Below are 21,931 nucleotides of genomic sequence, written 5' to 3' on the forward strand. Positions count from 1 at the left end.
GCATTGTAATAGTGTTTCAGGTTTTAGTTCAGGAGTCGAACCCTGTTGTATTTTCAAAGCTGTGTGGTACTGTGCTCCTGAGGAACTGGAGAGAGTGATAAATTCTGCAAAACACTGTTTTCTTTGCAGGCAGCAGAAACTCATTTCATCCTGCGCTGTCATAGGGAACACAATACTCTGGCATTGACATCTTTTTCTTGGCAATATGCTCAGTACGCTTGCAAGTTCCTTTGCCTACACACTTCAAGAGGCTTAATACCAAGTGGATTGGTTAATTATCCTATCTCCCCCAAAATAGGTGTAACGTAGCTTTCTACCTGCTAGGCAGAAGACAGAGGTAAAGTGAGATGCTTGAGAGTCACGGCAGAGACAAGCACACATCTCAGAAGTCTGCATTTCCAGGCCTCACCCTCACCCCCACCCAGGCTACCTGCTTCAGTTTTACTGGGGTCCCAGAGGTGACACCAAGGCCTAGTTGTGCTAAAAAGGCCAAACTCAGTCCCACTGCGCAGGGTCAGACATGACCGACGAGCCTGGAGAGCTGCAGCTGCTCTCCTGGGCCCTCTTCTTTGTTTCTGCATCCAAGGAGCTGTGAGAGGTTTGATTTCTTGTAGGGCATGCAGAGGTCCAAGCAAAACCAGGCTGTGGTCCAGAATTGCACCAGTGCCTACCGTTAGAACAGCCCTATGCTAGATGATACTCCTTCCCCAGAACCCTGCTCATGAGAATAAGCTGCTTGTACTTAAGAATAAATATCATTAGTGACCAGGATGTTTATTTTGTATGCAGTGATCATCCCCAAAGCTTTTTCCCCCTTTTTAGAGAATTGCCAATGAATTGAATTTCATCACCTGAAAGTAGAGTGCATTTTCAGTTACTAGCAGACTTCACAGCTCTCTTCATTGCTTCAACAGAGGCATAAGACAGTCTGTATAATTTTTTTTTTTTTTAATTTTGGTACTTTTCACTTATTATTATTGAATTCTTGAAATAGGATGGTGTTTTTTCACTGCCAGACTGCAGTCTGCTCTGGAGTGGAGGATGACAGTGTGTATGATACAGATTGATTTAAGAAAAAGGAAATGTAGAGGAAGAAGAAATTTTAACCAAAAATGCCACAAAATTTACTTCTCTTGGGGAAAATTGTACTGGGATTCCTTCTGATACTGCAGATTGGATGGGCCCAAAGGGAGGGATATCAGAAGTATCTGAAGTTCCAAAGAAAGTACTCCACACCTCCTGAAAATTGGACGGTTTCTCTGTGAGCTGTCACTGGGGACACAATCCACCCATTAAACTGCAGAGATCAGCCTTACTTATCTAGGAAAAGATACGACCACTGCTGTGTCAAGCAACTAGAAAGCCTGAAATCTGATCCCGAAGTAACTAAACTATCATCTTGGTGATGCATTACAACCAAGGGACAGGATCCTTGTTGTTACTGATGAGATTACCGGTGGCAACGTTGGCCCCCTACATGGGGCTATGAAGACAAGGTCTCTGCCTCAGAGGATGTGCAGTCTAGAGAGGTGGTGTGCAAACTAGAACAGAAGAGGGAATGACAGGTGCACCTTCGTTAGATTTCTTGCTTAGTTGTTTTATTTTATTTTTTGAAAGCATAGGAAAGGTTTTTAATTTGTTTCTTGCCTGAGGACAAGGCAAAAACATGTCCAGCTTTCATTTCATTTAAAGGGTCTTTGCTTTATTGAGAACTGTGTTACCACACCCACAAGGGTAGGTTTGAACATGTCTATTTTAGTGCCTTTAACATTAGCCAGAACTTCTAAGATAGATAGCACCAAAGGGAGAAATGAGGTCACTGGAAAGCAATGGGTAGAAATTGTAAATAAGATTGCTTACAGGGCTGATGTGGTAGGTGAGAGTGATAGTGATGTTTGAAGTTTTCCTGTGCCCAGGAAAAGGAAAACATCCTGAGACACAGATGGACAAGTACACTTTCATGCTGTCCTTTTCAGAGAGGAAAAAAAAAAAAAGTTGTCTCTAAATGCACTTTTCATAACTTTCAGTTATGCAGTGCACTCAGTCACGCTTTTGTGTTTCTTTGATTTCATTCTGATCTTCTGATTATTTGTCATTAGACATGTCTTTACAAAAGCATATCAGCTGTCTGTCGACATCCAGTTCAAACTTTCTAGATTATCCATGACTTTCTGCCATTCTGGTTTAGTAGAGCATGGAATAATACTGACTGTTATTAGTGGATTAAAAAAAAAATAGCCAAAAATAAGGGTCATGTCTCTATGTGAGCATATAAATGAGATGAATGCAGAAACAGGCTTGGGAATGAGGCACCAGTGCCTAAATGCCACAAAGCACTTAAGGAACCAAAATACTTCAGACTGTGCGTAACTTACTGATTCTGGTCATAAATCTCCAGTGAACTTTATGCGGGCTGAGCCCTGCCACTATGTGGAGCAGACACACAGCGCAGGGAGCCTCGCTGACTTGTATAGTGCTTTGTTTGGAAGTGATTATGACATTTGCCTCAAGACTTACTGATACAGAGTGGGGGTTTGGACACCCCCTGACCTACAGTCACTGATACAGTTGTAAAGATGTCAGCATTTCCAATTATCCCAGTTCCCTGTCAGTGCAAAGGCCAGGCATTGGTATACTGCAGTCTTTTCATTTAGGTTTCTTATCTCTTCCTTACAGCATGGTCCAGAGTGTCAAAGCAAACTTGATATTTATTTTTTTGTAAGACACTAAAAAGCCCACAGCAAGGTCCAGATTTTCAGTGTAAAATTTTTCCTGCATCTTATTTGCATGGCTGAGTTATAACCCTTTAAATTACAAACAGAAGCACTGGCAGACTCTAGCTAACAGCTCTAATGGATGCTATTATATTTCTGCTGCTAGTTGGCACTCAACCTTCACTATCTCATCAGCATAAAGGGATGCTGTCAACTTGAAAAATTGTGTCTTCCTTGGGGGGGGGGGAAGCCATACCTACTATTGCTCCAAACCAGCCTTTTACAACAGCAGTAACTAGAAGACAGTAAGGATGCGAATGGAATGCTATTTAACTGTCTCTGTTCAGTGTGTTTACTTTGCATTTTTGACAGCACTTTGTGGTGTGCCAGTGTTGCTGGTGTGCATTAGCACTTCCTCTCTCAGACTGGTGAGATGATGCCTCCTGGGGGGTGGGGGTGCAGAAAAGTCAGCGAGAAGAGGGGATGCTTTCATCCCAGGCCTTGTATTAACAGCAACAGTGAGCGAAAAAGCGGTAAGAGAATTTGTATATACATGGAGAACAGAGATCAAATATATAGGATGCCATTGTGCTTAGTGCACTGTTTAAAATTAGTTTGTAACATGCTTGGGAGAGAAGGAACTCTCCCTCCCCACATCTTACTTCCTTCTCCAAAGATGATTTTTACAGTGCCCTGCTCACCGCTATTTAAAGACAAATCTATGCAAAACTTGGATTGTCTGAGATGGGCCAGTTTGGAAACATTCCAAGTTGTCGGCATCCCTTTAAATACAACGCTGTTCTTTCCCTTGCGGGTGCCAAAGCTGTCCCCAGAGGAATTTGCATCTAACCTGGCAAAAAAAGGAAGTGTTCCTACTTCTTTGTGATTAAAATGACTGGTACGCTGCAGAGAATCTGCTACTACCATCTCTGCCAGCTTCCCCTAAAATGTGCTCAGCTGCCTCAACCCACAAATGTGGGTTAGCAGATGAGAGACCTTTTGCTAACCAGTGAATAATATCCCCCTTTCTGTTTTGCTGCTGAAGTGAATAGTTCTGTTTGGGCTATTGCAGGCACTCGTTCGCTCCCAGCTTCTGAGAAGGACAGCCCAGACTGCTGCTTCCTGCCGAGGAACTGGTGAGGGAATAGAAATGGGAGACCAAGCTCGCCATCTCCTGGGGAAAAGGCATTTACACTTCCAGGAAAGTTTATTTTATTTCATTCCTTCCCTTCATTCTCACTCTTCTTTATTTGTGAAAGACCAACGTTGTAGGAGAAGGCTTAGGAAGCTTGCTGGCTTGCAACACCAGCTCTGACCCTACTGTGGTCCCTCTTCTTCCTGTGAGACAGTAAAATAAGATAGTGAATTTATGTCACAGGGTGGGTACACTGTTGGTACGTTTGTTATATACTTCACGTGTACTTCATCAGCAGCAATGTCAGTGGCAAGACTTGTACACATTAATAACCCCAGAAAAGACGTTTATAGAGTGTTGAGCAGATGCAGGAACAGTCAGGTTCTTATGTGCTTAAAATGGCAAGGACTGTTCAGCGACTGCCACATGTGCCCTGTGGAGTACAGGGACATTATGAAAGCTATAGCAGATGACCTAGTTACTGACTAGTCACAGTATAACACCTTAGTTTTCACAGATATGTCACTTCAAAAACTGGTGCCTACAGTGAGGCTTCTAAGGATACCTATGGATTTTTGAGCGTAACTAAAAAATTCATAACCTTTTGCACATTCTCATCAGGCTTGCTACTAAAGTCCCCCTTGTTGTAGTTTGTGAGGTTTAATTCACCAGTGTTTGTAATGCAGCTGTAGTGCTTTCAAGCAGGGGCTAGATAAACGCGAACTGTGGGAGTTGTTTGAAAATGCTGGGCAGGATTACCAAATACCGATGGTGGGTAAGCCAAGGTGTTGCACTGTAATGCTACAGGGCTGTGCTAGCGCAGTGATATTCCTGATGTGGTTATTGGAACGTGGCAAACCAACTGGAGACTAAATTACACAACTTGATAAAGTTACGCCTTGGAGGTGACAGTTATTCAGTAAGCAAGGCCCAAATGTCCCAAGCATTATTAACCTCTTACATTAAAAATTATGCGAAAAATCAGCAACTACCTGTACAACGTCTGTGTAGATGGGGGAAAAATGTATGATAGTTAGTGTAATTACTGTGTCATGGAATAAAGTTTCTGACTGAGGGGTCAAGAAGTTAGAAAAGGGTCTGGGGAGGTGGGATTCCTCAACTCCCAGCGCTGCCACTGATTCATTGCAACCATAAGCACCTACTTTACCTCTCTACAGCTTAGTGAGATAAATCTTTTAAGGGGTATGTGAGAAAGATTGGTGAATTCATTAAACTGGTTACTTTTGTAGGGGTTACTATCACTCAGAATAACTACAGTTATAAAGCAGCTGAGGAAATTACACTGCTAGATATGTTGTTCCTAGTACCAAGAACTGAGATTAAGCTGGGCTGTTGTGATTTTTAAGAGAGATGTTGTTCACTTAATGAGATCTATCACAGATTTGTTGCCAAAAAAGCCTTTTTCAGTCCTAATCTGGGCAGGGGGTCCCATATATATTGATAAATATAAACTCTCCAGTGAAAATTAGGTACCAAACAAATTGAAAGTTAACATTTTTACTTAAGTCAAAACAATTCTAAACCAGATTACTAGTAACGAAATAACTTGTTTGAAGTGAAATAATAACACCTCAGTTATAACAAAGCAAAAACTTTGTATAGATAATAGTTTTGGAAGAGCTTGAATATGTAAATTTCACACATTAAACCCAAAACTTAAACACAGAGTAACTATTATACCTTTACCAAACCATCATGAGTCTTATAAAGTCTTCTACTGTTTTAAACCAATGTTTAAAAATCATTAATTGAAGTGGAAGCTATGAATCATAAAGGTATTTTCTTCCTAAGTTCTTCTTGCTCTCAATCACATCTATACAACTTTTATAACCTGAACACCCTAAAGTACACATTTTCTTGCAGTAAGAGGAAGCAAAATTTTGTTTTGAATAATAAAAAGTAGGATTTAATGTTTTAAGTGCTTTTTCAACACTTCGACACAGTCAGATCCAACACAATGTCTAAATTGTGAAATTACAACTTGAATTCAACTTGCATACTTCTGTTTTACAAATAAATTTATCACTCTTTTGTGATATTGTAATAGTGATTACAATTGTGATTGTAATATTGTGATAGTGTAATTGAGTTATCACTTGATAAACAGTGTACATGTAAGAGGTGTTTTTTCTATTCCTCAAATACTGCAATGAAGATGGAGTTTTTGAGCTCCACTTCACAATGAAGGCTTGTGGTTTTCTGGGAGGAGGAATTCCTTCAGGTGATTCACATACTGTGACAGCTCTATTAATGTCCTTGGACTATTCTTCTCCAGAAATGAACAATTGTGGTGAACCCGTTTAAGGGAGATGCAAACTGTATGTGAAGAATGGCCACTACGATGCTGAAAGGCACGGAATACAGAGCTTACTAGGCTTAGCGATCAAAAGTGGAGCGGGATTTCACTGCTTCATAAGTATGAGGGAAAAATGGAAAGGTAGGAGAGAAGTAAGCTAAAGAGGACAGTGTGGGCACAGGAACAAGCTGATAATAAAGTAGTGCCGAATACATTTGGGCTAGCCTACCAAATTGCAGCAGTATGTGGAGGGAGGATAAAAATCTAACTGATTTTAAGAGAGCAATCATTTTATGAAAAAGATCACATATGATTGCCTGCAATAGCAGGCATATTATTCTCTCTCTATGTAGCAGTCTCCATAAGCAGGACTTTCATGTGAAGTACTCTTGCTGGTCAGGTGATGACAGTCCTACTCAGCCTCTCTTGGTTTATATACCTTTTTCTGAGCAGTCTCAGCTCTTCTGGCAAAGGTGGCAAAGCCAACAAGAAAATACCTAACACTTTAGGCAAAGATTTGAAGGCAAGCTCTCATAGCCTCCTAAATCTTGGGCTAGAAAATACCACTATCCTCTTGCAGAATGACTTGAGATATACCCCTTGAAGTCATCAGATGTTTGTCATGCCTCTGATCCAGTGGACAGCCCTCTTTATTAAGTTTCCATGAGCAACTTCTAGCTACCTGCAGATAGCACCACTCTGACACTGGAAAAGTCTTCAGTTTTAAGTCTTTCTTTACAACTATTCTATAATTGTATAATGATTTTGTATGAGAACTCCATGCAACTATCAGTTCTTCATTTCATTAGGCCCTACAACATTTTGACTATAACTTCAGTATTTACCTCAAGGATTTCCTCTGTGTATTGACTTCTATTCATTAATCTGGTACCCTGCTGTTGCATATGTTGCAGCATATAAATTACACCACCATTTATTATATTTCATCTCAGAAAGTATAACAAACAAAATTCTTCCAGTTACCACTTCTGTAGCAGCTTCCACTTTCTTCTGATCATTTTAGTAGTCATGTCCCATACCTCTTTTATTTTGAATTCATCTTTCTTTGCTAGAGCTGATCAGAGCCTAAAATGAAGTCTTATCGGTGATTTTTGCAATACTATTAAAACTTCTGATTGAAATACTTTCACCAGTACACCCCAAACTTGTTTTAATCATCTTCTTCACTATAACCACTTCTTTACTGAAGAGCTGATAGATAATATCCGTATTACTGCCTCAGTATAAAAATTCAGGAGTAGCAAAACCTGTTTAGATCTTTTTGCTGACCCTGATAATTCAAAATAATTCCAATACCAACTATGTTTATCACTTTGAGTCTAGGGGAGTCATCTTTCTATTTTGTGTCACACTTCCTTTTCCCCATTCTTTCCAACAATGAGTGAATGGAGGAAAAAAGCTCCATGTGTGGGTTGCCAGCCATTGACGTACTCCTATTCTTAGTGTTGTAGTTTGTAAGTGAAATTATATAAAATACCCCTAGATAGTGTTGATAAAATGTATTGGTGGCATCACCCATGTGAGATGAACAGAATTTCATTGAGTTGTAGTGTTATACTATACTTCAGAAAGTATACCTGGTAAATACAATGTCTGGTATTACTTAAGATCTCATTGGGTAGAAGAAAAGGGTTACATGGTACTTTCAATGTATAGATGATGTTGAGCTGCCGGTATTATATGGTGAAAGTATACTTTCATAGAGGAATCAATAAGTAACCAGAAAGTAAAAGAGATGGAGTGGAATTCAGTTATACAGAAGCAAGGCAGTATACCAGGTATACACAATTATAGTATACTTAGGATTTTGCCCTTATAATAATGAATAAATTATTCCCTGGAATCACAGCTCTTAGGATTAAGAAGCTTTGTATAACATTAGCTAAATTTATTCATGGGTACTTCATATTCATTTGCTCTATTACTATTGCTCTTCTGAACCCTAAATAACTACTTCGTGGTGTTTACCTACTATGTCATCTTTATGAACAGTAATCTTTTCCTCCTCATTCTATCAACCTTTTATTTGCCATTTCCTCTAACACTACAAGTACTTCATTATACATTATCTATCTCCTCAGTGATTCTTACCTTCTAAAATAAACAGTACAATATAAACTATTTGAGATTTTTTTTTTTTTAAGGCTAGGCTGCAAAGGCAACAAAACTTCCTCAAACTGGAGAATTCAGATGTTTTTCACAGCTTGAATCTTATGGAACAGATTCTTGAATATCCGTCTTCTCCTTTCAGATTTCCCTATTATATATGAAATTTACCAGTTTACCTTGATACTGAATTAAGTGTTACAATCTTTGCTCAAAGTAGACCTTAACAAGTGACTTGTCATACATCTCATCTTGATGCAGAAGCTGTATTACACTAGTATCTTTTAAAGGCACAGGCTTCATTTACACTTATACTCTAGCCTGCACTCTGTGGGGATGTATAAAATTAATTAACAAAGCTCTGTAGTTTATACACACTTCTTGAATGATTTCATGTTTCCAAACACAAAAGACAATGTTTTGTATCTTGAAGGAGAGCCAGATGTTTTACGAAAGGTGGGACTTTGCCAGAAACAAAGCATTAGGATCCAGTCTTCCAGTTTGGAGCATTATAGAAGCTCATCAGAAAGAAATCCAAAGTTTGTTCCCTTTCTGCACTGACTCCCCCACACCTTCAATCCACATATATTTATAAAGTTTTAGGTTAGGGTCATCACTTGTAATATTGCACAGAGCTGGTGCCCATGTAAAAAGGTGCCCTGAAACTGTATTATAATGAAGAGAAGACAGTTTAAAAGATGAATCCATTTGAACAGGAAACAAAAGATCCCTCTTCAGCAACAAATGTGAACATCCATTAAAACAGCCTAGAAACTAGGCACCATCACAAAGAGGCTGAGGTAACCCAGGATAACATCTCTTCTATGCTGAAAAGGATTCACAAAATCAATTAGCAGTTCATTTTTTAATTAAATGAAGATTTATACAAACAAATAACAGAACACTTTGGGGAAGTATAGGCACATATTGCCACAGAAGGGTTTCCTACAGTACAGAGAACAGCCATCAATTCTTTACTTTCCTAGTCTGGTTTTTGTGTGGCGAAGGCAAAGCCCAGAGTCCAATAAACCCAAATATGAATAATCTGAACTCCTTTTTTCTTTTCAAACAGAAGGAGGAAATTACTTGCTGCTAAAGATGCTCAGACTAGTCATTTTGCAAATGGTGCTATGAAGCTGATCAGAAGGGAATGTGTTGTAGCATAATTGCCCTATTTCAAAGCATTATCCTGTAATAACAATCTGCAGCATGGTTGAGCTTCACTGAGAGGGAGAGTGCTACATCCAGCGTGCACCTCAGTACACACACATTCCAGAGAGAAGCACCCTCCTTGTCTGCTAATGCTGGAAGGCAGCCCATTAACCAGCTTGAGCCTTTTAGATCCTAATTTCAGGGTAGGGAGATAGCACTTGCTTCATTGGCTGCAGCTATTTGCTCTTTCCAGTTATGACCCTTGTGATTAAGCCAAGCTCTGAGCCCTCAAATCCTTTTCTGAAATAGATACCAGCTTTTGTTCAACAACATATTAGGAAAACACTTTTTGGCATCAGACCAAAGGAATGTTTAAGTGTTAGCTTGTCAAAAGCTATCTTATTAACTCAATAAAGAAATCTCTTTAATTTTGTTTTGCTAAAACAGAAAACGTTACACTAGGCTGCAATCTTATGTACACTACGTTACATCTTATGAGAGATGTACGTAGAGAATACTTCCCTTCCTCGCTGCTGGAATCCATGCCCTTGAGTATTCATTTGTTTGCAACGGCAGAAAGTTGGTCCCGGATCCTTCCTAGACCTTCTAACATAGTGTCCAGGGTTTCTTTGCTTAGTTCCACAGTCAGTGCAGAAAGAACAGGACTGTTTCCACATAAGGCAACATCTTCCTGAATCTGAAAATAGGAATGCAGATATTAGCTGTATGAAAAATTCATTCATGTGTTTTTCCAGTGCCACTACAAAAGTCAGTGTTTAATAAAGAAAAATGCTTTAAATTTGGCATCCAGCTCCATCCTGAAAGACCATGGCACATTTTCTAAGCTGTGTGCCTCGCTAGTGAAGTGCGTTCCCATTGACAGAGTGCAAGTAAGCATATACTGCCATGAGCATAGGAAAATTCTGAAAAGACTTGTGGCAGGAAGCCACATCCATATGAAAAGCATCTTAGCAGATACCACATAGGATACTTAACCCCATCCCACACACAGAAATTAGATATTTTTCCTCCTCCTCTGAAACCCACCCACCCCATTTTTACCAGTTGGGGGGATCCAGAACTCTGTAGAATATAAGCAGTAAGTTTAGCTATACTCCCCAAATGATAGATGTGGCCAGTGAAGGAAGTTACTAGTAATCAAAAGTCATTTCCCAACTAATGCAGTCAGCTAAACATGCTGATGAGTGGCTTAAAGGGCGATGACTTAATAATTTATCTTCTTTCTTTCTGCAGAGAACAATGGTGACCAGGAACAAACATGTTGCCTTCTTACATCCTCGTGCAAAGAAAACTCTCCCTTGCAAGAAAAAGAGGGCTTTCATCAGACACATCATTCCCAGGCTCTGTGGTATTTCAAAGATAATCTCTGAGAAAGTCTGCCAGTTGCCCACCAGGCAAGTCAAGCACCAGATGCCTGTCTGAACTGTTTTGCACTACCACTGTAAGTCAGGTGTTGGACTTGATTATTTTGATCCTATATCCTTTACAGCCACTGACATTACCTTTAACTGAAGTAGGCAAGTAGGGACTGCCATTCTGCTGATGCTGTCTGAAGACGTCTTGATGTCCACCCTCCAGTCCATGTCGGCCAGCCGAGGCAGGGAGACTAAGGGATTAAAAAATGGGTCTGTTAGGCCTGGCAGCACATGATGACACCAGACCCTGGAACCTGTGACTAGCACCAGGTACATGCTTCTCCACTTCTGGCCTTGGGAAGTGTACAACTTTAGTGCTACTACATGGTTTCACAACATTTTTACTCTGCAATAAGCCAGTCTCTAAAGGCCTCCTCCCGGAAGGACAAACAGGGTTCTCCCATCTCATGCAAGAATGGTACAGTGCAAGACAAGCATAGGTAAATTTGCAAAGCAGTTGGGAGAAGGGGAGCAGTAAGATATCTTCTCCACCTCTTCATCCCCTGCCTTGCTGCCTGCAACACTCAACTAGTGTTTCATCATGAGTTGCTCTGGGACCTACATGCTTATTGCTCTGTTCTGTAACCGATAAGAAAGCACGCGGGAATGCTCTTAAAATCCAGCAGTATAAAACATGTTATTTCAAGCTCCCCAACCTGTGAACCAAAGCATCCTGCAGTACAGCATATGTATTGGTAAACTGCAATCTTCACACGTCCTGCCAATTTGTTAAAAATATTGAAGATATCATCCTAATTAGATGTAGCCTAACAGAAATCATTCAATAGTCTGGTACAACACTGACATCAATAGTTCAGGGCTGGAGAGCCCATGAGCCTTCCAGGGGAAGGAGGACAGGTCTGACTTGGCTGCCCTGCCAAGAAATTTGTGCAGCTATTCCTTGCAGAGAGGAGATGGGGATATTCTCTCATGATGGTGTGTACTTAATGGAGCTCACTGCACTATGAACCCTCAGGAGTCCCTAAGCACCGTGCAAACTGGCATAAAAGCTGAGATTAAGGTTCGCCCAACAAACACTGGCACCAACAGGCTGGCTGCAAGTGCTCTTTGTCAGTTCCTGGGAGCATAATGTTTTTCAACAGCATCTTTCAGCTGCCAGTAATAAATACAAGGAACATTTGAAGAATATATTCAAGTGAAACTGAGGCAGATATTTAGATGGGTGGCATGCAGATATCTTCCCCCTTGTTTGAACAAAACAAAGTTTCCTACTTTCATTAAAAAAAATACATTTTAACCCAGAAAAAGAAACAGTATTGACATTTTCATCTCAGATTTACATGTGTTTTCTCACACAAACTGCAAATCGGAGGAAAGCATAATTACTTATCCAAACAGATAACAACATTTAAGTGTTAAAAGATGAGGCTTGAACCCTTGACTGCCCAGTGCTAAAGCACAATTTACCACCAGAATCCAGAAATTTGGAAAATATCTGTAAGGTATTCCTTGTTTAAAACATATGTAAAGAAAACAAGTTGTAAGGTGCAGTTTAACAGGTCATTCCCACTTTGGTACTGTCACATTTGTAACACTCGGAACACCTCTTGCACCTTTTTCAACTCCATTTTCTGGTAAGAGCTGAGCTATACTTCTGTGTTCGAAAGTGCAGCATTCAGTTTCCTAGGGAAAACAGTAAATTAGAAAGTCCACACTAAGGACATGGAAACAAAGACAAACCCTTTCAGTTTGAAAAGGGCATTTGCAGCTAAGGGGCTCAATTGCTGTAACTGTGTCAGAATAAATGGCTACAGGATGCCTGAAGAAACATTGTTCCTGTTTATGTCAGCTAGGGATTTTCAAAGAACTCTGAACAAAATGTAGGACCAACCCCATAAAAGATCTGTAGGGAGGTGATCATTTATTCTCAAACTCAATTTAAAATCTCAGCTGTGGTGCTTGGTAGGTTTGAGTAACTTTGAGTAGCCTTATCAAACCTGGTTGTCAGTAGTTATCTGACAACTATTTAAGGGTACCAGAGGGGGATGAAGAGGCAAAGACTAAACCTCTGTTAAGTGCTAAGGAAAGCGCTGTCTCAGTTGGCAATTGCAGCCTGTCTAGATTCCACCTATCCTAAGATGCCTAGTTTCCTCCCCAAGGGTTGATCGCTAGCCTTTCTACCGACTCCAGATGCTCAAGTTGCTTCCTAACAGTGCTTACAGGAATTTCTTTATCTGGGGAAAGGCTCTCCCTCCTCTTCCTCCTCCTCCTCCTCCCCTGAGCAGAGCTCCAGGGGGCAGTGCAGAACTGGCTGCCTTGCTCTTGCTTTTGGAACAAATTCCAGTTCACAGTCTGTCAGGGACAGCACTTGGCAGCATTTGCAACAACATATAATGCATCTGTTTAGCCTTGTATGTTAATTTGCAAAGATTGATTGCTGGTGGTTTGGGAGGGGCAGGAAACTATCCACATTTTTATGTTAACATAGATCAGTCAGTTGGAACGTCTGTTCTTTAAATCACTGCCTTGGCCCCTATGTAATATATGTCAGATATTTCGTGAATAGAATACTAAAATAATCCCTCATTTCCTAGAAGACAGTCTCATTCCAACAGGGTTAAGTATTCATCTAATGAATACAAAGATATGAGCGTCAGAGCAGAGCTTCTGGCTCCAAGAGCCACACACCTAGCCTTGCTTCTGGGTTGTGAAGACCTAGCTAGTGTGTCACGCTGGTGTGTCATGCTTGCTCTCATTTCCTCTAATGCATGATGGTGTTAAGGATACAGGAAAAAGCATTATGTGTCTTGGTAACACTAGAACATTGTTTAGTGTAAGCAACTGCTGTATTTACTATATTAGCATTACACAATAGTTTCTTCGTTCTCCCTATTTATACTCCATTAGAACTTTGAGGGACAGTATTTCCAGGTCTTGCCATACTGTTTAGCTGTTGGACATTATCTCCTCTGCAGGCAAAAAAAAGGGTAAAGAGGATCCATGCAGACCTCAAAGTACTCTGTTATGTATCAGCTCTCATTTGTAAGCCTCTAAGCGCTACAGTTGTAAAGAAAACCTCTTGGGGAGAAAACAAAGTGTTGTAGCTGCATAGAACACCTAACTGGGATGTAACTCATTGCCCATGAAGCTATCGTTAAAGTTTGCATTCCTTAATTACATCACTGTTTAGATAGGTGAGGAAAAAGCAGAGTTATGAATATATGCAGTGTACTTCCTGATGTGTGGAGAGAAAGAATGCACAGAATTTACTAGATGTGCAAAGATAAGGTATTCCCCAATATATACATATTCTTTACAGTGCACAGTTATTGAATATGGGCATCACTTAATGACCTGAATGGGGAGGTCAGAGTGTTTCACTTTCAAAAGTTTTGCAAACACTTGCTATACACTGCACTCCGCAAGGTAGTGACAGACTGAGCATTAAATGGAATTGCTTGAGGACTGGAAATAATTTAGCATAGCAGCACAGATCTGAATACAAGTTTGTTGGCCTCCGCTAAGCTCTGTGATGCCACAATCATACCGCTTCATCTAAGGCTAATGGGGGTATCCGTGTGCTACATTATGAAAACACGTTGTGATGCACTATTCTAAATTCTAAGCTCCAATGACCTCAAGAAACATTAATTGCATCAAGATGTGAACTACTACTTACTCTGACTTGCTTGTGCTTCATTCCTCCAAGCAGTGCTGTGAAAAAGTGGAGAAAAGAAAAACAGTATCAGCAATGCTTTGGAAAAAAAAAAAAAAAAAAGAAAAAAGGTAGGGAAAGCATTCAGAGTGCCTTATCCCTGACAGAAGGGTCACCAGGGCTGCAGCAGTAAGCAGGGGAAAGAGACTGCCTATGCTACTGAGTGCCAAGGAAAGGCTGTCACTGGTGGGCAATGGTAGGCAAATTGGTGATCAACTATTGGTTCTTCTATAAGTGCGGCTCACTTATGGCATGTACCTTTCTCCCCGATTTTATCAAAGCAATGGGCTACCAAGCAGTGAGATGTACAAGCATGCAGAACTGCTATCCTCTGCCACCACCTCACATATGCTCTACTGCATACAGTGCCTCCGCACCTAAGGCAAGATGGTAAGTGGACGGGCATCTAGATGCTACCCAATCAGATTTTGTAGTGCTGAAATCTAGCCCTCTAAGTTTTATTGTCATCTGTAGCATTTTTCCACCACACAGTTGAGTTGTTAGGATAAAAGGGGCTTTGCATGATGTGAATGAGGCCCACACCCATTCCAAAACTCTTGGAAAAACCCTCTGTGCCCATGGCTATGTTTTGTTTGCCATTCCACTCATATGACATATTTCATTCAACTCTGCTCATCCCAGCTTGTGTGATTATGCCCAAGGCACACACAAAATTCATAGAAACAAGACTTTGCATGTTGCCAACTATCCACATACAAACCAGATACATAGGCTTTAACCTTCCAGCTGAAAGCAAATGGTGGGTGGGTAGCACTCACACATTCTCCAAGATTATCTTAGTCAAAAGGTTTTTCAGATTTTGGTGGAAGTTTTCTGGAAAGAGAGAAAGGATATCTTCTGCCCTCGTCAAGCCATGGTACACGACGTGCCTGGTGAGGTTGTGCAAAGCAGATACCAGCTGTAGGAAAGGAAAAGGAGAAAGGGCTCCACTGCGTTGAAAAGCATTACATACAGCACGGGACGGGCCTTCAGTAGCTAGGGGAGACAGCTTCTGCAGTGAGACTGACACCACCAGGGCCTTGGACATCCAAATACTGCCTGACAGTCATAACAGGTAAGGAGCTGAGGTCCGCACTGTCCTCTAGCACGCACGCCTCATGCACTTCCCTTTTGCCTCCCTTGTAAGGCCCGTCCGGGCTGTGCCTCCCAGGGAGGATCGCTTTTACCGAGCATGTTTCGTTACAGCAGCGGCCGCGGTCCTTCGGTGCCCCATGGCGCCGCGCATCTTTCCGAGGGCCTGGGCCAACACCTGTGCTGGCGCCCGCGCCGCTGCGGGCGGCTCCTCCCCTCCATCCCTCCCGGTGAGGCCCAGGCGGGCAGGTCCCGTCCTCCCGCTCCTTCCTACGCACCCCGTTTCCGCGCAGCGGGAGGAGGCACTCCCGAAGGCACCCCGTTCGCTGCCGCGCCGGCGGCTCTCCCTCCCGCCGGGGCCCGGCGCTGCCCCGCCCGGCCCTACCTGCTCCGCTTCCTCGGGGCCGGCGGCGAGGCCGGGGCAGGCGCGCTGCGCCAGCGGGCCGAGGCCGGCGGGCGGGCTGGAAAAACACTCCTGGCACAGCTGCCGCACGGCGTCCCTCGACGGCGCCTGGCGGGGAGCAAAGCGGAGGGCGCTCAGCCGCGGCCCGGGAGAGGCAGCCGCCGGGCCGGGCGCCCCGTCCCCCCCCCCCCGCTCACCTTCAGCAGGCTTTGCAGGGCGGCGAATTCCCCCTCCCGCACCGCCGCCATCTTGGCGCTGTCAGCTGAGCCGGGCGCCGAGCTCCCCTTGACGCGCCGCCACCATCTTGGCGCTGTCAGCTGGGGCGGGCGGGGACGTGGCCGAGGGCGGTGCGGCCGGGCGCTGTAGTCACGCCATTGGCGAGGACTTGGCGTTATTGCGGTCTCAAGCCGCGGCCCCCGCCCGTTGTGGAGCGTGTGGGAGTGCGTGCACCGTGCGAGCGGGGCCTGCGGCCGGAGCCCGACAGTGTAACGGGACCCCAGTATCGGTAGTGAGGTAGCAGGGACGAGGGCAAGCCCTAAATATCTGGCCTTTGCCCTCTCCAATCTGCTCATTTTTTTACTGTCAGTGCAAATCTCTACGTTGGATGCAGAATTTAGCTGTAAACGCTCTATTTTCAGCCAGTGGGAACTGAAGGCAAAAGATTTTTCATGGCGCTGCTGCAATGATATGGACCATTATCTTAGCAAACTGTGTATGTCTTTCACTTTGTAAAGGATTTAAATAAGTCCTCTTTCTGAGGGAGAAATAGTCTTCTCTGTGTCTTGTGTAATTCCCAGCACTTCTGGTTCCATGGCATCGGTAATCTATGATCTTTCCCCATCACTACTTCTGTTACAGCACCCCCATCCTCATTTCCATTTGCATTGTTATGTAAGAAAAATAATACACGGTAAGAAATGCAAATACGTAAATGCTGTTTGCGTTGGGCTTCACCAGCTTGGCAGGGAAGAGGGTCTTCCTCTTGCAGAGGAACTGATTTCCCTCTCTCACGCTGGGAAACCTTAAAGGGCAGAAGAATCCAAAGGGAGAGGATTTTATTTTCCATCATTTTTCATGAGCAATAGGAAACAAGGCTCTGGGGGACCTGTTTTGGGGTATGAGTTTACCATCTGTGGCCTCTTGAAATTACTTAGTATGATTGATCAGTTTGGAGAGCTGCCATGTATTTATGCTGCTTTCTCTAGCACTGTGTCATCAACAAATTAACCCAGTTCAGGCAGCACGTTAGGTAAAGCTGAGGGTCTGCTGTGTGGAGTCATCTTCATGGTGGGGCCTTCCTGGGAGAGCTGGTGTACTGCTGAATTTAGGTGGCAGGACCGAGTGGGCAGTGGGTCTTGTGGATGGCAATTGCTTATCCAGATGACTGTACTATACAACTCAATACTCTGATCAGAAAAGGAAAATGAGCTACACAGATGACATATTGTCTATTCCTTCCTGAGTAGAAGTATCTGAAAGATTTGGCAATGGTCTCTCTTCTACTGATGCCACAGCGATAATTTTCCACCTACACAAATATGGCAGTATCTGTAAACTACACACTGGAATAGACCAGAAGGTGAAGGGAAGGACGGTGGGATCCTAATTTTTGTTTCCAAAATGAAAGGTTTGCAGAGTTAGTGGGCTAAACGATAGCATCCCAAAGGAAAAAAAATGGGGTAGTGGTTGGAGCCAGGGTTTAAGAGCTAGGAACATGGAATCATGTTCTCTTTGACCCTGCTTCAATCTTCAGATGAATCAAGGTAGGTCACTTTTGTCACATGAGTGACAGGAAGGTAATGTAAGTAACTGTATAACATAAAGTCCCGCATTAATAAATGTGGGCATTTATTAACATCAGCAGTAAGCTTTGAGGTTGTGAAAGGATAAACAGAATGAAGGCAGTATGAAAAAACAAGTGTGTTACAATCTGAGCAAGGAAGCCTAAAGGAAACATAGGGATTGCTCACAGGATATCACTTAATATTGTAATTGCATCATTGACCTCTTATAATCTGCCTGCTTGTCTTGTTCCCAAACCAATAAAACTAGCATTTTTCTACAGTCAGAGTTAAGCAGAATTTTTCTAAGCAGTAAAACTTCTCAAATGCCATATCCAACTGGGGAAGAGGGTCACTGTTTTTTTCCAGGGCTTTTCTAAAGCAATGACTTTATAGGATTTATGTAAAATCAGATTGATCCATGCCTAGGTTAAAGACTTAGTTGTACAGAGTAAATTTGTCAGACAAGTAGGTGGAGAGATGCAAAGGGTAGGAGTAGATAACTGTCATTGCTAACTATCACAAGAGTATGTGGCAAGAGAGAACATTTACCTGTGAGTCACATACTCAGAACAAAGATGCTCCCTTCCAGTAAGCACAGCTGGCATCGTACTGAATTTGCTCTCCAGTCCACCTCCTATTGTTGCCATTTCCTCACTCTGGGAGCCTTCTAATTAAGAGGAAATAATGACAGGTTTGATTTAATATCAAAATTGAAATCCTGTTTGTAGCTCATGGTCAAAAGCCAACAGAAGCGCTTAGTAAAATGCTTTATCTGAGGGTGAGTAGATCTTTCTTTTCTTTCTTTATTCTTTCTTTATTCTTTCTTTATTCTTCCTCTCTTCCTTTCTTTCTTCCTTTCTGTTTTTTCTTCCTTTGGTACTGTCTGTAGCTGTCTTCAAGGTCCAGACCTCCAAAATCAGATTATAAGGGGTGAAGGGTGAGACTGCATCGTGTAAGGAAGGCTGGTCCTGTGATCAGTGTGCTTATCGGGAAGTTTTAAGAAACACCAGTTCAATTATCTGCTGTGCCAGAGGCAATTGTCTCCAAGTTTGAAAAAAAAACACTTAGAGGAATGAGATGGATTGGATGACCTCGTTAGGTCTTCTCACAGCCCTTTTTTTCCGTGATTTCATGTCTGCATCACCCAGTGGAACTCAGCTGTGAGCTCTGAGCCTGCAGATCCGTCTGTACAGCACTATGTTCGGTAATTGGCTTGGATCTCAAGAGCTAAACTGCTGTTATTCCAGTCATTGAGTCTGAAAATTAAACTCTGCTTCTGAGTTGGGCAAATTTGCCTGCACCCAGGCCTGGGTGATACAGCTATAGTACTGACTGATTTGGCTCTCTCTTGGTTGAGCCAGCCTGGGGTATCTGCAAATCGTCCTTCCTAAAGTAGCACAGATATGTCTATATAAAAAACATATGGGCAACAGCACTGCAGGGGGCTGGGTGAGTGAGCAGTCTCCGGACTATGAGACTCTTAAATACTGTTGATAACTTTCTAAATTCAGGATCTCCTGGTCATCGGGACATGGGTGTATGGGTATGTATACTTACCTGCTGTCTGCTGTTCTTGTCTGTGACCTCTATTCCCAGCCATGTAAAAAAGCCTCCAGAATTGGTATTTCATGTGGGGAGAGAGGATCAGGGACCCTGGCTGGGAATCACTTGAATGAGAACGGAGGTGAGGCAAGAAGTGATGACTTCTGAGGGCTAGGTGGGAGTTTTCTGGTGGGAGTTGGGGACCTCCCAGGGCTTGCCGTAGGAGAATAGTTCTTCATTTGCATTTTCACTTAAAATAGCAAGTTGCCCTAGTTTTCTGTATCTACTGGTACTTGACAAGGAATAGTCAGGGGGAATTCCCTTGTTGTCAGGTATATATACAGCTCTTTCTGCTGAACTCTGAGGGATTTGGATACCTGCAAAATATCAGGAGGGAAGTTGCCTGTGTGCCCTTTGCCTTTTTTGACGGAGAGGAACTGCCAACCCTTTTTTTTAAAAAAAAAAAAAAGGAGAGGGAGGTAAGGGGAACTGTGTGTATTTCATGTACAAGGCATTGGAAGATCTGTGTGCATTTCACATATGAAATATTTATCTTCAACAGAAGTCAGCTATCATGACAGAATAAATTCCATGATACTGCAAGGCAAAAATCAAGAGATGGAAAGTTGAATGGAAGAACTTCAATAAATCAGTGTAAAATATGCTCTGTGTTTTTTTACATAGCTATATAACTCCAATGACAGATAAACACTTCGCAAAAATGTCATCTTTGTTATAGTCCATCAACTAAAGTGAGAGCCCAAAATAAATGTATCTGAGAGGGACTGTGTTGTGAGGAAAAGTCAGTCCTGCTGTTCCTAATATATTCAAGGTAAAAAATAAGCATAAAAAGGCAAGCAAATAACTTGACAAAACCCATTCCGGCCAGTCTTTTTTTTTTTGTCTTTTTTTTTTCCCCCCCCTTGAGAAGTAAAAAGGGAAAGGAATAAATTTAGCTTCCCTACAATTCTTGGCTGGAGAACTGTAACCTTTTTCACTCCAGGGAAAGCAGCACACAGTTCTAGCTCACTTTGGCTGTTCAAGGCTCCCTGGGAGAGAAATCCTTGGGATATTAAGGATTTGATGGGAAGAACTATTAGTCTTTTCCCTGCAGTGTAGCCTGTACTCACTGGAGCATCTGTTGCAGAACAATGGTCTCTTCCTTACCGGCTTTCTGCTGCAAGGCAGGGCTGTACTCTGTGACTGCACCCTGCTGGGTGTGGGCAATTTCCCTGCTGCAAGGAAAAGTGAATCTGTTCTCTTGCCCTGAAGAAAAGAACTCCGTACTAGGTGATTCTGGTTTAGAGATCAAGCAAGATAAAGTGAGAGACATCTTTTCCTCAGTTACTTTTGCATTATTTGTTTTTTAATGGTGTTTCTTTAGCAACAAAGAACAAATAATAGGAAAGAAATCTTCACACAGCATGCAGGCAAGATTGGGTTTACTAGTACTAGCTGCCTACTTGGAGTCATATTCTCCAACCAGGACTTTCCTGAAATGTCTCCAACTTTCTGAAGTCCCATTTGTACTATCTTACATATTGATGGATACATCAGTCTTCCATGCTAGGGCAAGGGCAGAAGTTTCCTCTTGTTACTGGGAATCATGCTTAGATATATTACCAGGAGGGCAAATTTCCCCCTAGATGTCCGGTTGCATGGACACTAGTAAACTGAGCAGTGGCAGAGAACATTCCTGAGGCCTTTACTGCTACATTGCTAGTGCTGTTCTTGGCATGGTTTCCACTCATACTGACTGTCACTCTCCCAAGCAGCTCCAGGGTATGGGTCAGGAGTTGGCATGGACAAGGAAGCAACCCCAACGAGCAGTGTGCATGTGGCCACCCTGTCCAAGAGACCGAGAGCCGAGCAGCTCTTGCAGACAGTCCTATGCCCATTGGTTTCTGGGCCAGAAAACAGTTCAGAGTATGTTTAATTTACTAGCACAAATCTAACTTTCATGTTCTTGTCCTCACTCCTTTTGCTCCAGTTAAAATGAGCTTTCCAGCAGATGTGGTCTCTCTGTTCCACCTAACCCACTACATGAACATCAATCACCAGAGGTTACCACAGTCCTCCTCAGCTTTTTTGCCTAAGGGCAGAGAGAAGCTGCAGTTCATAAGCAGGCATAAAAGCTTAAAATCCAGGATTTTAATCCTCAGGCTACAAAACATGGGTTCTTTTAGGTATGTTGTCAGAGCCCTGTAGGGGAGGTGCAGAGTGCCCAGGCCAGAGGCGTTTTTCCTGCCCACAGATTACCTGCCTGCAGGCTGCCTGCATCACTCAGCTGGGGGCAGACTCTCATCCATGCTGGAGGTGCTGCCAGCAAAGCTATGATTTTTTTTCTTCATATTTCTAGCTAGCATCACTGTGTTGACAAAACTTTGTAGACAATTCTAACGCTTCCCATATGTAGTAAGGGAGCGGCCTTCAATTTTAAATATGATTAAAAACTGCCTTGGAGCATAAGACAATAACAAGTGTCTTGGCATCTTGACTCAAAAGGTGAGAACCAAGCATGTCCTGATTGGCCTTGAGGTGATGACCAATGTA

The 21,931-nt window shown here is 42.5% G+C and overlaps 1 protein-coding gene across 2 annotated transcripts; it reads right to left on the reverse strand.

The window, feature by feature from the left end:
• Window positions 1–9,143: 9,143 nt before the first annotated feature.
• On the reverse strand, window positions 9,144–16,350 carry COMMD9 (COMM domain containing 9). 2 transcript variants are annotated; one of them, XM_076344373.1, is made up of 6 exons: window positions 16,250–16,315; window positions 16,035–16,160; window positions 15,337–15,476; window positions 14,522–14,556; window positions 10,969–11,072; window positions 9,144–10,142 (listed from the first exon to the last, which is right to left on the reverse strand). In XM_076344373.1, the coding sequence occupies exons 1-6, from the start codon at window positions 16,298–16,300 to the stop codon at window positions 10,002–10,004; spliced, it is 597 nt and encodes a 198-aa protein (XP_076200488.1). In that variant the 5' UTR covers window positions 16,301–16,315; the 3' UTR covers window positions 9,144–10,001. The 2 variants fall into 2 exon arrangements, with proteins under 2 accessions (XP_076200488.1, XP_076200489.1); XM_076344374.1 differs by lacking the exon at window positions 16,035–16,160 and having other exon boundaries at window positions 16,250–16,350.
• Between the last annotated feature and the right edge of the window lie 5,581 nt (window positions 16,351–21,931).

Source organism: Aptenodytes patagonicus, chromosome 7 (genome assembly GCF_965638725.1).
Source record: "Aptenodytes patagonicus chromosome 7, bAptPat1.pri.cur, whole genome shotgun sequence".
Lineage (NCBI taxonomy): Eukaryota > Metazoa > Chordata > Aves > Sphenisciformes > Spheniscidae > Aptenodytes > Aptenodytes patagonicus.

Excerpts from the sequence above, each read along its gene's own strand:
- COMMD9 (XM_076344373.1), bottom strand. The coding sequence starts at position 16,300 with ATGGCGGCGGTGCGGGAGGGGGAATTCGCCGCCCTGCAAAGCCTGCTG. Across the intron at positions 16,161-16,249 it reads CCCTGCAAAGCCTGCTGAAG|GCGCCGTCGAGGGACGCCGT; the intron begins GTGAGCGGGGGG and ends GCTCCCCGCCAG. Across the intron at positions 14,557-15,336 it reads AAGATAATCTTGGAGAATGT|CACTGCTTGGAGGAATGAAG; the intron begins GTGAGTGCTACC and ends ACTTTTTCACAG.